The sequence below is a fragment of the Amphiprion ocellaris genome, chromosome 21 (genome assembly GCF_022539595.1).
Source record: "Amphiprion ocellaris isolate individual 3 ecotype Okinawa chromosome 21, ASM2253959v1, whole genome shotgun sequence".
Lineage (NCBI taxonomy): Eukaryota > Metazoa > Chordata > Actinopteri > Pomacentridae > Amphiprion > Amphiprion ocellaris.
The window spans coordinates 5,762,203-5,776,447 of NC_072786.1; the positions used below are offsets into that span (position 1 = coordinate 5,762,203).

At 39.7% G+C, this 14,245-nt stretch overlaps 1 protein-coding gene across 2 annotated transcripts in view; it reads left to right on the forward strand.

Annotated features, from left to right (window-relative positions):
- Positions 1 to 1,050: 1,050 nt before the first annotated feature.
- The window catches only part of si:dkey-97m3.1 (fatty acyl-CoA reductase 1), a 77,938-nt gene continuing 64,743 nt past the window's right edge, over positions 1,051 to 14,245 (forward strand). Inside the window, exon 1 of one of the 2 annotated variants that reach the window (XM_055006509.1) lies at positions 1,051 to 1,262. In XM_055006509.1, coding sequence (XP_054862484.1) covers positions 1,248 to 1,262 — 15 coding nt within the window. In that variant the 5' untranslated portion in view covers positions 1,051 to 1,247. Of the gene's footprint in view, positions 1,263 to 2,767; positions 2,895 to 14,245 lie in introns of those variants that run through there. The other variant, XM_055006510.1, reaches the window with a different exon arrangement.

Consider the following 14,245-nt stretch of genomic DNA (forward strand, 5'->3'; position numbering starts at 1 on the left):
AATTATACATGAGGGTTTTGTTACCAACTTGCCCTGTATATCAATAATAAGGGCCTGTGTTGACATGATGAGCACTGGGTTTGTTTTAAGGAGGATCAATGGAGCCTCTTATTTAAGCAGACATAATAAGTCGTGTTGTGTTTCAAATCATTTGCAGACACACAAACTTTATCACGTCACTGACCGCACATGAATGATGTTCGTGACGCAAACGATTGACTTGGAAGTGGTTCATAAATATTTTTAGGATGCGTCATTTCCCAACCAAATGACTACTATCTGAGATGTTTCTTTATGAAATAAGGACTGACTTTAAGCTGATTCCTAATTTTATTTACCCACAACTATAGTCACCAGTGGACCAGATTCATCCAACCTGTGGCCAGATGTTTTACTCTTTAGTAGCTAATGCAGATATTTGTAATTCAATTCTTTACAGTTAAAAAAAAGCTAAACTTTTCAGATCTCTGTGGAAACTTTCAGGGAATATTTCTTTATAGGTTCCCTGAATGTCACATTTAATGTTACTGTAAATTTAAGGGAACTTCCAGGGAACGTTTAGGTACACTTAGGAGTCTTTGAAAAGTAGCTGTAAGAAAACTTCCATCTGCAACTGAATGATAATTCCAGTTTGTGTCATGTACAGTTTAAGTCTGGCCTTTCATAATTCTAGTGAAGGATGTCTTTATTTCCCCTTGAACTGTTCAGAATGACCTTGTAGATTTCTGTAATGTTCTGTAAATGTTAACACAAACCAACATCCTCCTTTCAAGCGTTGGTCAGAAGGAAATAAACAGTTCTGTGTGTGGTGTTTGTCGAATTTACTGTTTTGATAAATGGGATGAAAAGTTCAACTTCCCACTTGTACACATAGAGCGACATTCCACGCGTGAAGCGACTTGCGCAGACTTCCCATATTTTTGAATGAACTCCGGCGTGGCGCTCCGTCTCGCAGAACGGCATGTACCGGCGGGGTCTGTGGGGGGCGGAGCCGCCGAGCCCGAGCGCCCCCCCCCCCCCTCCCCCCGACGGTCTCATATCTGTGCGGCATCGTCGAGCTGCCGGAGTCTGCAGACGTCGGGCAGGCAGGCAGGCGCTGCGCTGGAACCGGGCTTTTTCAGTCGGTGGAAGTAAACCGAGCAGCCAGAGCCCAGGGGCGGCCGGTGGGAGGAGGCAAAGACACCGCAGCTGCCGCACCGCACAGCCTCTCAGACAGCCGCAGGAGGAAGCACCGGCAGCACCGACCCATGGCCATGTCTACGGTAGGACGACGTTTCTGTCTCTTTTTTTTTAAACGAGCCTTTTCGTTTCTCGGCGTTTGAATTTGGATTCGATGAGTCGAAGCAGCATCTCTCTCCGGTTTTGTCGGAGGGAGGCTGAGCATCCACACGCTGAAAGGCTCCCCCGCCCGGTAACGCCGTTTTGGCGTTTTTTTTAATGCTTGGTTTTGTTTTTAGTGTAAATGTGGGAATGCGGTAGGTAGTAGGAGGGGGGTTTAGCACGGAGCTGTAGCCGCCTCCGACAGCAGGGCGGCGGGCAGCGGGACGGAGGGAGCCGCAGTCAGCGTGGAACAGCGGCGGAAAGTTAGCGGCGGTTAGAGCGGAGGAGACCGGAGGTAGAAACAGCGACCTTCAAAATAATAGCTTAAAATAAAAATACGAGCTTTGAATTCTTAAAAATAAATATAATCAATGTAATCATATATTTAAATTACGGTGTTTCAATCCATTCTACCGTGATCAATACCTGCATATCCTTAGACTACACGCAGGTCAATTAGAGTAATTGGAAAGTACCATGAATGCATTTGTAATTGTTTTACCATGTTAGTTTTAGAGCCTTTGAGTGGTTTATAATTTGGACAGAGTTAGTTTTTAATGCTATCGGTCATGTTCTGGAATTATGTGAGAATTTGATGAGTGTTTTGCAAGTTTGCTTTGAATAAGAGTGAATTATACTCTTGAATAAGGATAAATACCCATCAGTCTCATCTGCCAGAATTTGCTTCTTTTGTGTTTAACCCTCCTGTTGTCCTCATTTGCGGGCACCAAAAAGTATAGTTTCATTGTCTGAAAAAAATCCAAAAATTCAGCGAAAAAATTCTGCAAATTTCGGAAAATTTGCGAAACCTTCAGGAGGAAAATTCCAATAATTCTTCAAAAATTTCCCATAAAAATTTTATTTAAGAAAAAAAAAAAAAACCCAAATTTGGAAAGAAAATTCTTGTAAATATTTTCAAACAATGAGTAAAAATCTTCCAAAAAAATCCTAAAAATATCTAAAGTGATTACATATAAATCAGTAAAACTTCTAATATTTCCTTTAAGAACATTCACAAAAAATCTACCAAAATCCAGCAAATTTCGCTGGATTTTGTTAGATTTTTTTGTGAATGTTCTTAAAGAAACATTTCTTTTTTCCTACCAAAAAATGCTCAGATATTTCCCAAAAAATGTTGAAAATGTGGACATCAGAAGTTTCACCATGAAAATATATTTTTTTCCACATTTTCAAACTTTGAAACAGGTCAATTTTGATCCGCAGGTCGACACGAGGGTTAAATTATTTGAATATCTTTGCGGTTGTGAACTGTTCGTTGGTTTCTGGAAATTCTGATGACGTTTACCTTAATTTTTTCCACACCAAACCACCACTTGTTGAAGAAAATATATCTTAATCGTTTCCCGTTAGGTGGGAGACTCCTTCCGCTTTTATTTTGAAAAGTTTCACCCGAAGTGTCACGTTCGCAGTCTTTGTGACTTGACGGAACTGAATAGGGAACAAAAAACGTTTGCACGGATTTGTGAAGATGTAAAATTGTTTTCTAACTGTCGTGGCCCTAAACACCGGCGGCTGTGTGGAAAGAGGAGCCGGTGGTGCTGAGAGGAGAGCCGGTAAGAGCACCGACCCGCCGCTTTCACATGTGTCTCTGCGGTTTGCCATGTGGACGCGAACCGTTTGAATGAGCTGCTGGGTCTGACTGAGATGACGGGAAGCCCAGCTGACTGTGTCGACCATGCATGTGCAAGTGGGGCTGCAGCTTGTGTTCACATCAGGCCTTCATTTGTTTTTGCTGTTGAAGGAGCCATAGGATGCAGACAGACCCCAGGAATGAATTTAATAGAGATTTAGAACACAAATCTAAAAAAAGATGGACAGCTCAGTCTTGTATCTACTCACCTATCTCCTAACTGTACATAGTGACAGTCAGACTATGGGATTATAGAAGGTCCTATATGGTAAAAATCCATTTTTATTGCGTTTTGTGGTTGTTATAAACTTGGAGGTGCAAAGGAAAAGCTGTTAAGATATAAAAACATCTACTTCTGCCTTTCCTCAAGCCTCCCCAGCCTGCCAGCTTTACAAGCCAGTAAGATTTTGACAATGTTACCACTACCAACCAATACCCGTACAGCTCTGTTTATTGCTGCCCCCTCACTGCTTCCAGATGAACCGTTCACATGTACTTTCTACAGCTGCTTCTGCTCACTCTAAAATGTCTCAAAGTGCATCAAATGTTGTGCTGTTGGCCGTAAGACGGAACGCAAGAGTCTTCATGCACTCCCAGCATCTGAGGACTGAAGACCCAGTGGATTACGTTTATTTTTGATAGCAAGGACCGGATTGGCTGCTATATTTTCATGTTGACTGTCGAGCTTCAGTGCAACATGAACTCAGTCTGTTTGTTTCTCTCCTGCTCTCTGTGCTCACATAAATGGCATTTTACTACAGCCAAGTTCCCCATAAATCCTTCCTCGTTTAGATATATTTCTGTTTGTGTTGTCAGACAAGAGAACAAGACTTAAATGCAGTTTATTTAAGTCGATGCGTCAACCAGTAGTCACTTCAGAGCTACAGTCAAGCCTGAAATTATTCATACCCTGAGCAAATTTTGATTTAAAGTTACTTTTATTCAACTAGCTAGTTTTTTTTTTTTAAATTGGAAATGACACAGGTAATTTCTCAGCTTTTTATTTACATTTAAAAGTAACTTTAAGTCATAATTTGATAGGGGTTTGAATAACTTCGTGCTTGACTGTATATCCAAGCCGCTCTGCTTCACAAAACTACTGAAACTCACCACAATCCAGTAGCATTTGCATGTCAAATGATCACTCAGATAAAGCTAATTATGATGGAAAGTCCTGGTCTCACACGCTCAAACTCAGCTGTTTTTCTCTGCTGTCAATCCCAGACACATAGAGAGTCTTTTTCCTGAAGAGGCGTGGACAGCTGCATTTAAAGCTTCAGATGCTGACACAGCCTGTTCAGAACTAGAGGTTATACAGTCATGGTGAAGTGAACCATTTGTGTAGTATTTTGACCCGAAAAATTGAAAGACATATTCTGGAATTATGCAAGATTAATTTGCTGCAAAGAGGCACAACATGGGACCTTTAATGGAGTATCCTCACGGGGAAAAAAACATTTTCTAGTGATTTTTATCGATAAATTAGACAACTTTACACTGAATTTAATCTGAGGCCGCTGTAAGAAGCAATCAGAGGCTATGGGATTATAGTTTGTTACTGTTTTATTTAGAAATAGCTCAACATATAATACACTCATGGGAATGTGTTTTGATTTTCTACCTTGTGAATGTCACAGTCTCAGATATGAGACGAAACGAGAGGTGCTGATTCTAAATCGGGATCACAAAAAGAGCTCTAATTATCATCAGGGGATGGCCTATATTTTGCTGTCATGAGTGCCATCTAAGTGTGCACACGTGTTCACGACTGTGTGCTCATTTATGTACGTTTGGTTGGTTTCACAAAGTGATCAAATGCTGCCTCGATGTGTTTTACTAAGTCACACACGGCTGCTTTCGTTTTCTTTTGGCGCGCATCCTCTGACAGTGTTGATGCGTTTCGTAACAAGGAAAATTCAGAAAGTCCCTCTTCTGACTTCTGCGTTCTTAAACCTGCCTTGTTTACAGCCGCAACTGCAACCTTTTCCTTTTCTTCGCAGCCCTGCATGTTTTTGAACGTTGTTTTTACACGTGCTTCCTTCCTTCCTCATCTCCTGTTGCAGGTCTCTATAAAACTTTAAATGCTCAGAAGATGTGCTTCTGCTCTGTGCAGTCCTCCTCCTCCTCCTCCTCCTCTGTTTATGTACATAACACAGACTAGTAGTATGGCTCAGTAAGTGCAGAGGCATGATGGGAGAGCAGCGTGGGAGCTGTGCCTTCCCTGAATCTCTCTCTTTCTGCAGTTTCAGGCACTTTGAGGAGGCTGTGATATAAAGACGTGGTCTGAAGTGAGGGGATTGCAGTGTGCTTCCTTCTCAGCACATAAACAGCTGCTGCAAGGATGTAAATCTCTTTATATTGTTGATGTTGTCAGTCAGTGTGTGGAGGAGAGAGAGTCCAGCTGGGCACCTCCACCTTCGGCTATGTTTTCCACAAATGTTAGCCTTTGATTTTTATTGTTTGATCCCGTTGAACTGTTGTGAAATGCAATATATCATGCATACAACTCGGTTTGGACATTGTGAGAAGTACAGTATGGAGTCCTACTATTGATTTGCCTCCTCAGGGGACAATAAATCACACTCACAGGTTTACTGGGAATAGTATGATTGGTGGCTTATGTGCCTGAGCTGAGCTTTAACTTCACCATGCAAACATACATGTAGTAGCAAATACGCTGATGCTCAGCACACATGCTCAGTATGTTTATAATTTTACATTATTATAAGAACAGCTGAGGTTGTTTTCAGATGTGGATTTTGCTTTTTTTTCATAAATTTAAACTGATCAAGCTAGATAGAAAAAAATGGCAAGTGAAACCAGTAGAGAAGTACCATGGACTGCATAAGAAGATGGACATAGCTTCATTTTTCAGAACTGGTTGCTAATGTGGAAGTGCCTTAAAGTGTGACACCACCGAGTGCAATTCCTTGAATGACCACTAGAGTCTGGTTCCAAAAGCCAGTCATTCCCTGTAGACCTCCATGTTAAAATGCACAACTTTACAGCAGAAGTATAGGTGTTTACAGCCTTTTGTAGCCAGTTTAGTTTCCCTGTTTATGACAACTGTACCTGTGGTAAATTTTGATAAGTCACTAGCTTCAGTGGTACTAAGACCTACAGCTGGTCATGGCTGTTCTGAGTGAATGGTTAAAGGCATCCATGGCCTGCCTCAGCTCCACTTGTGCTTCACTTCTTTGCCCCTTTTTAAGTAGAAGCCACCCCACTGTGCTTCAAGACCGCTTTTTAGGAAACCTGTGTAGGAAGTCACATTGGGTTTGTCCATCTTTATTTACAGTCGGTGGATAAACATAAGCAAACTGCCAAAACCTTTCAGTTAATCCTTAGGGGAGTATGAAAGTATGCACTAAATTTCTATCTACTCAGTGCTTGTCAGCAAAGTTAATTTAAACCACAAATAAGTCAGCTAATCACCAGATTCCTTCATTGTCAGGGAGCCATGGATGTCTGTACAAGCTTTTGACAGTCCATTTATTAGATTTGGAGCCATTTCTCAGCATAAATGGGACATTTTGCTTGTGTGGGTGCCACTAAATCAAAGGTTTTTTGAGTTTTTTGGTCTTGGAATCATTAATATCTGAGCAAACTTTTCTGGCAGTCCTTTTAGCTCTGTACAAAACTGACAGACACTGACAAAGTAAAAAGACATGATGTCCCGGTACTTCGCCTTATAATAACAAAAGGTCATGCTATTGGCCTACGTAGTGATTTTCATTCCATCCACACTGATTCATGTTACCTGCCCAGTCTGACATCATCATTTCACGTCAGCAACAACAGGGTGAAACACAAACGCACACTAGATGCTTTATCTTCGCTGTAATCTGAATGTGAGGAACTTTCCAGAATGCTCTTCCTTGACTATCTGTAGCGTCTTCTCCCAGCAGGACGCTCCTCTCTGCATTAGTCTGGTAGTCATACCAGTCAAACAAGTGCGAGAGCCGACATAGACCTAAATGTCCCTTGAACAGAAGTGATAAATGTTGCAGGAGCAGACACAGATGAAGCCTCGTAGAGTAAGTGCAGGTGTCTAATTAAAAAAAAACATAAAAACTGCTTGAAGATACGAAAACTAAATGGGCTATAAGTAGCACACGGAGTAGCTGTCGGCTGTGGCATTTCTTTGCGGCCAGGCTTAATGAAGTAGCGGCGTCCTGCACCTGTGGTTGGCTGTTTCTCTTGGGAGGACCCAGATAGGTTTGAATCAGCATTTGGTGCTGAGGCTTTGGATGGAGGAGGATAAATGAGCAGGAGAAAGGGGCCAGGGCCACGAAGGAGAGGGAGGGGAGCTGAGGATCCCTCTTTCACCCTGAGGACAGTCTTTTTACAGAGGATGTGATGACTTCAGTTATTGCTTTAGAATGCTTTCTAGAGGCCTGAATAGATGAATGATTAAAAGATGCAAAAGATGAGAGGAGGGTCTGACATTTATGTACATAATATTGCCTTGCAAAAATGCTTTCTGTTCGTCTCTCCTGTTAATCATCCTCAGATTGGTCTTGTGACACCTTGATCTGCTCCCAGCCTCCACTTTATTACATAACTAGTCATTTACTAATACTTCAATCCTGACCAACTTATGTTTGCAGCACAAAAGAGCAAAAGCTTAAAGATTCCTTATCTTGTTTATTTATTTTTCAGTCAAGTAGTTCTGAATTTAAATCATCATTTTGTTTAGACCAGGGGTGTCAAACTCATTTGAGTTCAGCCTAATTTGACCAGTAAAATCACAGCATAATAACCTATAAATAGCCACAACTTCAATTTTTTCCTTTGTTTTAGTGCAAAAAAAGGACATTCTGAAAATGTTCACATTTAAGGAATTATCTTTTTACGAAACATTAGGAACAACTTGAAATTTTTAAAGAAAAATAAGTTCAATTTCAGCAATATTATGCCTCAGTTTATCATTTATACATTCCAACTTACAGATCACAGTGTGTCTACAAAGGAACAAAACATTTAGTCACAGGGAGGTATGTGGAACTGAATGATATAGTATTTTACTTTATGATCAAAGCGACAAAAAAGACAAAACAAGACAAAATATTACAAAAATGAGACACAAAATGACAAAAAATGAGACAAATGACACAAAACAAAACAAAACGTGACAAAATATTAGTCAAAAAAGCAGCAAAGCAGAAAAAAAGACAAATGACACAAGCAAGACAAAAAAGACAAAACAACAAATGATACACAAAACAATGAATAAAGCAAAACACAAGGTGACAAAAGGACAAACAACAAAAGCAAGACAAAAAGGAAATGCAAAACAACAAACATGACAAACAAAACAATGAAGACATCAAACAGCGAAAGTCAGACAAAAGAAGACTAAAAACAAAGGCAAGACAGAACAAATACAGAATTCCTGCTTATTATGCTTTTTTAGGGATATTATCTTCTTCTGTCTTGCAGATGTTTCGGTGTTTTGTAAATGATTGTCCTGCAGTGTATTGCAGAATCATTGTATTGTGATCCAATTATAATCACAGGCAATGCATCATGACGGTATCATGAGTTGCCCTTTAATCCTTCTCCCTAGTATGGTAACAACTTTAGCTTCTTTTCTTCAATGAAAAATGGGTTATAAAAAAATACACGTGTTGTTGTGAAATCTAAAATAGTTTGGATGCTATTTGAGGAGAAATTCAAACTATATCCAGGCCTCTTTAGGATTCTGATCAGGATTTTCATACAAACCCATACTGCTGTTTTCCCGAATGCTTCTCAGAAATTGATACATGAAAGTGTTGTAAAGGTCTAAACCTGCAGTACCGCTACTGTGATCCTTTTTCAAATTGAAGGCTCAAGCAGATGTTGTAAATGAGCGTGAGTCACCTTGCCACTCCCTCTCCATCTGTGGGCCTCCAGGCTGTTAATAACCAGAGGTGGGTGTGACATTGAACCACACATGGACGTGGGTGCTCTGTTCACAGCATGTCACTGGAGGTAATATAAAGGATTTAAAGGCTTCTTCTGTCTCCCAGTGTTGATAAATGGTGCCAGTGACCAGCACATGAGGGAGGCATTTTGAACAGAAGACCACTCTGAGATGCCTTCTAAAGTAAACCAAAGGTTTCCAGCCCTGAGGCCTAAGCTGAATTTTTGCATTAAAATTTGCTTTCAGTTAGTCAGATCTGAACCCACAGGAATAATACATCTAGTTGTTGAATAAAAATGCAAAACAACAAAATTATAGCCCAATCTGGTTCAGAAAATATCACTTGCTTGCTTCAGCATTATTATTTTTTCCATACTTTGTGCATAAAGAAGTGACCTTCAGATGGCTTCATTTTTTTTTCCATCTTTCAATTCACCCATAATCAGAGACTGTTTCATCTACTTGTCTATTATTGCAGATTCTGAAACAACAGTGAGACTTTTATCTGTAACATTTCTTGACATACTGTCATTTAAACATAGCCTCAAATTTCAGTGTGTGAAAAACAACATGCTGAAAATGGGTGAACAGGAATTTTTATCTTTAATCATTTTATCTGGAAAAATATTTCACATGTCAAGCTGAAATTTCACAATTATCTTAGTAAATACCCTTGTTTTGCTCTATAAAACTTCTGGCAAATCAAAGAGTTGGGCAGAAATTTAATGTTAGACTCCGAAAGTCTCTCAAGGCTCTAGAGCCTGTAGTCATTGGAGGTAAATTTTAATAACATGTAGAGCTTCTGAAATAAAATCAGAACAGACAATGAACAAAAGCAGAGCCTCATTCTGTAAAATATTTTTAAATGTCAAGTCTAAAATGTTTCTGAGGAAAAAAAAACCCCAAAAAACTTCAGACCTAGTTTGCATGATTGACCTTATCTGCTGATCAAAATTCTTCTGTTCACTTATTGCGTCCGCCTCAAAGAATTCTCCACAGTGAGTTTTGTCACGAGTATGCAAATGTTGCAAGGTTGCTTTCTCAGTTACATCAATTCATTGTCGCGGGCGTGGTTGTATCTGCAGAAACATGACACTGCAGGTGAAGTGAGTGAACGCGACTCACTGCACAGATAAATCCACACTAAGACCTCGGGGCTGTAATTTGTGTTCAAGCGTGTCTAAACAAACCTTTAATATATGAGCAGTGACTGTTTCAGAAGTGACTCAACTGTTGAGTAACTGAGCAAGAAGAAGAAGAAGCAAGATCAGACTGGGATAAGACTGCAACAATTCAGAAGAAGAGACAGAAAAATACCTACCTGTATTTGTTGAGGATGTGTTGCACAATAGGTTGGATGTTTTATCTTGATCTGTATGTTCTAGACACATGTCAGCAAATACAAAAGCTCAGAACAATTGATCACATTTTTTATTCCAACGCTTTAGATTCTCTCTATTGAATTGTGGACCAGATTATATTTCAAAGCACCTTATTGCTGAGAGGAAACTTTAACAGGGTAGTAAGTTGGGCAGTAAACATAATAAGGGATTGTTCTCATCTCTAAACCAGCAGAATGATAGTTCAGGGGAGAAGCTGCTTAAGGAGGAGAGTAGTGTTTATCTGTTTTGTGTTTATGCCTACTACAACATTTCTACTTGTGCAACATTAAACCCACAGATGGGCCGATATTTGGAAGACGAAAGTGTTCGATCCATATTTTCTATTTTCTGAAACACTTAGAAACGTCCCTTAGAGGCTTTCAGACCACTGTTGAGTTTTTCTGAAGAAGGTTTGCATCTGCTAACAGTAAATGCTTCTCGGGAAATTATATTGTTTAGTCGATATACAGAAAATGGGAAATTTTCTGTTACCATTTTACATTTTTTCCATGTTTGTGGACTTGACAAAAAACAGGTTAACTTGGGCAACTTTGCTGAACTGTGATTGCTTTTTCTTTGCAATTCTGATATTTTATGGATGAAACACCTAATAGATTAATCGAGCATTTATACCTGTTATTTCCTTACATTTCTATTTGCGTCATCCCAGTTTTAAAATAAATAAGTCTACTCAATAATGAAAGAGTTGTTTTTGGGTTATTTGTTTGGTTTTTTTCATTGTAAATTGCTCAGATTTTGATGGATAGATACACAAATACATTTGACTTTGATTGCTATTAGGGCTTCAGCTAACGATTATTTTCATTAATGAAAATCAGCTAACTATTCCTGAATTATTTTTATCATGATTTTGTCTTTAAAATGGTCAGAATTCCATTACAGTTCCCTACAGTGCAAGGTGATGTAGTTTTTACATTTAAAAACCAAAAGAGTTGTTGGGGTTAATTTCTAACTCCCCATTTCCTCTCTAGTTAATTGGCACTTTTTTCCCTCGAAAGTGAGTTTCCTTGGAAGCGAACAATTCAGTTTCTTGATCTTTAACACAAGGAAAAGAGTGGATTAGTAAACTGGATTCACAGATCACAAATAAGCACCTTGACGTTATGCAATATATAATCTTCTGGCATTAAAGTTGTTTTTACAGATGCTTGTTAAATGTACCATCAACAGGTCCTTCACCTGAACACAAACTTCCTCATTTTAAACCCAAGCAGTTCCATTAACTGTTCAGTGATTTATCGTTAACCTCACAAAATGAGCAAGTTTTTCGTCCAGATGAAGCTAAGAAGGCTGAACCAACAGGCAATCATGTCCTTTAGTTCTTTTAAGTTGTTCCACTATCTCCCTTCAGTACATCTTAAATCACAATACATGCTTTTGTCTTCTTATGGGAGTAAAAAGACTTATCCTGTAGTGCTAATTTGGAGTGATGTTCGTCCATTAGGGCCGTCAGTGTCAGAGTGGCAGGACCCAGCTGTTGTGTTTGGGTCTCTTTGGAAGAACGCCCAGCCTTCTGTGCAAGGACAGCGTGGCTGGCAGCCAAAGCTATGCATAGCTTCCTCTTATAGTTGGTTCTTTTCTGTCCCTGAGACTTGAACGTCATCATCTAGCAGCGTATTTCCTCTCCTACGCTGTGATTTGTCAAACAAAAAAGAGGAGCTTATTGTTGAAGCTTCCTCCACCCCAGCAACACAATGCATTGTGGTAGTGGCTGAGCGATGAGCAGATAAAAACTGCCACTCCCTGGACTGCATCGAAGGGAAGCAGTCTGTCATGGTAAGAACGCAGATCAAAGGCAGTAAAAGCCAGTTTTTCTGGTGTTTATTAAATCCCTTTAGCAGCCGGTATTGACCGTGTGGCCTTTTATTCTGCCCATGAGTTTACTGAGCTTGTCAAAGCCATTACTTTTGCTTTTAGTTTGATGTACTGAAACACTTCAATCAATTAGTGTTACTGTTTTGATCGATGTGCTATTTTAGACATTCGTCAAGCAAAAACACAGAGTAGTTGCTGGTTCCAATGTTGAGGATTTTCTGTATTTTTTTTTATTTTTTTTCTTTTGCAGTGTAATTGCAAATTAACTATTAGCCAGGATCTAACCTTGTTATTGTGGCCACTCTCCTCATATAAAATTTTGCTTCTGGTAATAACAGAGGCAGACTTGCCATTCAAAATTGGTTGAGGAGCTCTTGATTTCTGGCAGAAATGAGAGAAAAAGTTAAATAAATAAAAAGACCCCTTATTTTAGGCTGCAACCCCTGATTGTAATGACAGTTTTTAAGGGCAATTCCTGCTTTAGGTTTGTCCGCGAGGGAGAACGTGTTAATTTGTTGCTACATGCCCAAACACAATGGGAAATTCTAAATCCTCCAGTCATCCTGTGCGATGTCCGCTATCATCGGCACACCAATTATCATATTGAAACGACAAGACAACACATCTGCATATCTGCTGTATCCTGTAAAAAAAACCAAAATCAGACCATCTGCAGCTAGTTTACCTGTTGTATGAATCGAACCTCATCCACTGTCCATTTAGAAAGTACACATGTGGAAACCATGAATTGTGTGGCAATTCTTGGCGTGGCAACTGTAGCATTATTTTAGGTATCGTTGTCTGGGTTTGCTGGAGTGGAAACTTTCTCAAGTCCAGTAAAGAGAAGGACAAAGTTGACAAGATAGTGTTATTCAGAGCTTTGATATAATCCAAACCCAGAGCTTGACGGCATTGATAGGTCTTGCTGTGGTTGCTTTTTGGGTGTCTGTCTTCAGGGGTTTAGATTGTCGGTTTGACAAGCAATTTTAAACTGACGTGTTCGACTCCTTTTTGCATTACCACCATGATGAAACTGTGGTAATGATATCGCCTATCCAAACGTTTTCCAGTATCTTGAAGCTTGGAGAGATGCTACATTTACCAAAATGCAAATCTAAACTGCCCCACAGTTACCTTTGCCCATCGATCTTGCACCACATCCGTCGTTCTGACAGCGAGGTTCGGTTCCAAGTGGCCCCTCCAAGACCATATCCTCACTCCAGTCCCAGGAAGAGCACTGTGTTACTTTTAATCTGTCCACATAGTCTGATACCCAGCAGACAGCCAAAGCTGATTGCATCCTCTTTTCCCTGAAACACTCAAACGCACACACAAGCATCAACAACAACAGCAGTCCTGTTGTTCTGGCCTAGATAGATTTGCTTTCCATTTGCAGAAACTGGCATCAAGCAATTGTTATTATTGTAATTATTATTTTTTATCGGTTGCTCATCTCATCTAGAGAGAAGTTCGTCGTTACCCTTCAGATACAATCCCAACAGTGTTCCCTTGTGTCACGTTCAAAGATAAAAAGATTACATTTGCATTACTGTAACCTAATCTGTCCACTAGCAGCATAAATCTGAAATAATCTGCGGATGTTTATGCCTGTCGTGTGCAAAACCAGCAGTTTTAGGTGCTTTTCACCTCCACTCTAATCTGCATATCGGATGGATGGATGGATGGATGGATGGATGGGTGGATGGAAGAATAGATGGACAGATGAGATACTCAAACAGCTCATCAACATACGCCAGAGCTCCCTTGTAATTAATTAGAAACCTGGCTGGCATCAACAGAGCAACTCTTAGCGTTGTGTGTCCATTGTAATCTATCTTTACACTGGATACTTGATTTAATCACTTGGTCACAGATATTGGTTTCCATGCAAGTGAGCTGTGTGGTGTTCTAAAGCGTGGACGAGTCATTAAATACAAGATGCTATCAAACCATCACATGCTGTTGAAGGTTCACTTTTACACTCATGCATAATAGAAATGTCTACATCAGGATATCTGTAGCCTGTGGGTTTTATTTACTTCACAAAATTGCCTTTTTAAGGTATTAAGTTCTCTCGATATTGCAATGTATTCAGGAAGTGCAATGTAAAGTAAGACACAGAGTTGCACAAGTTTTTTTTTTGCTGTT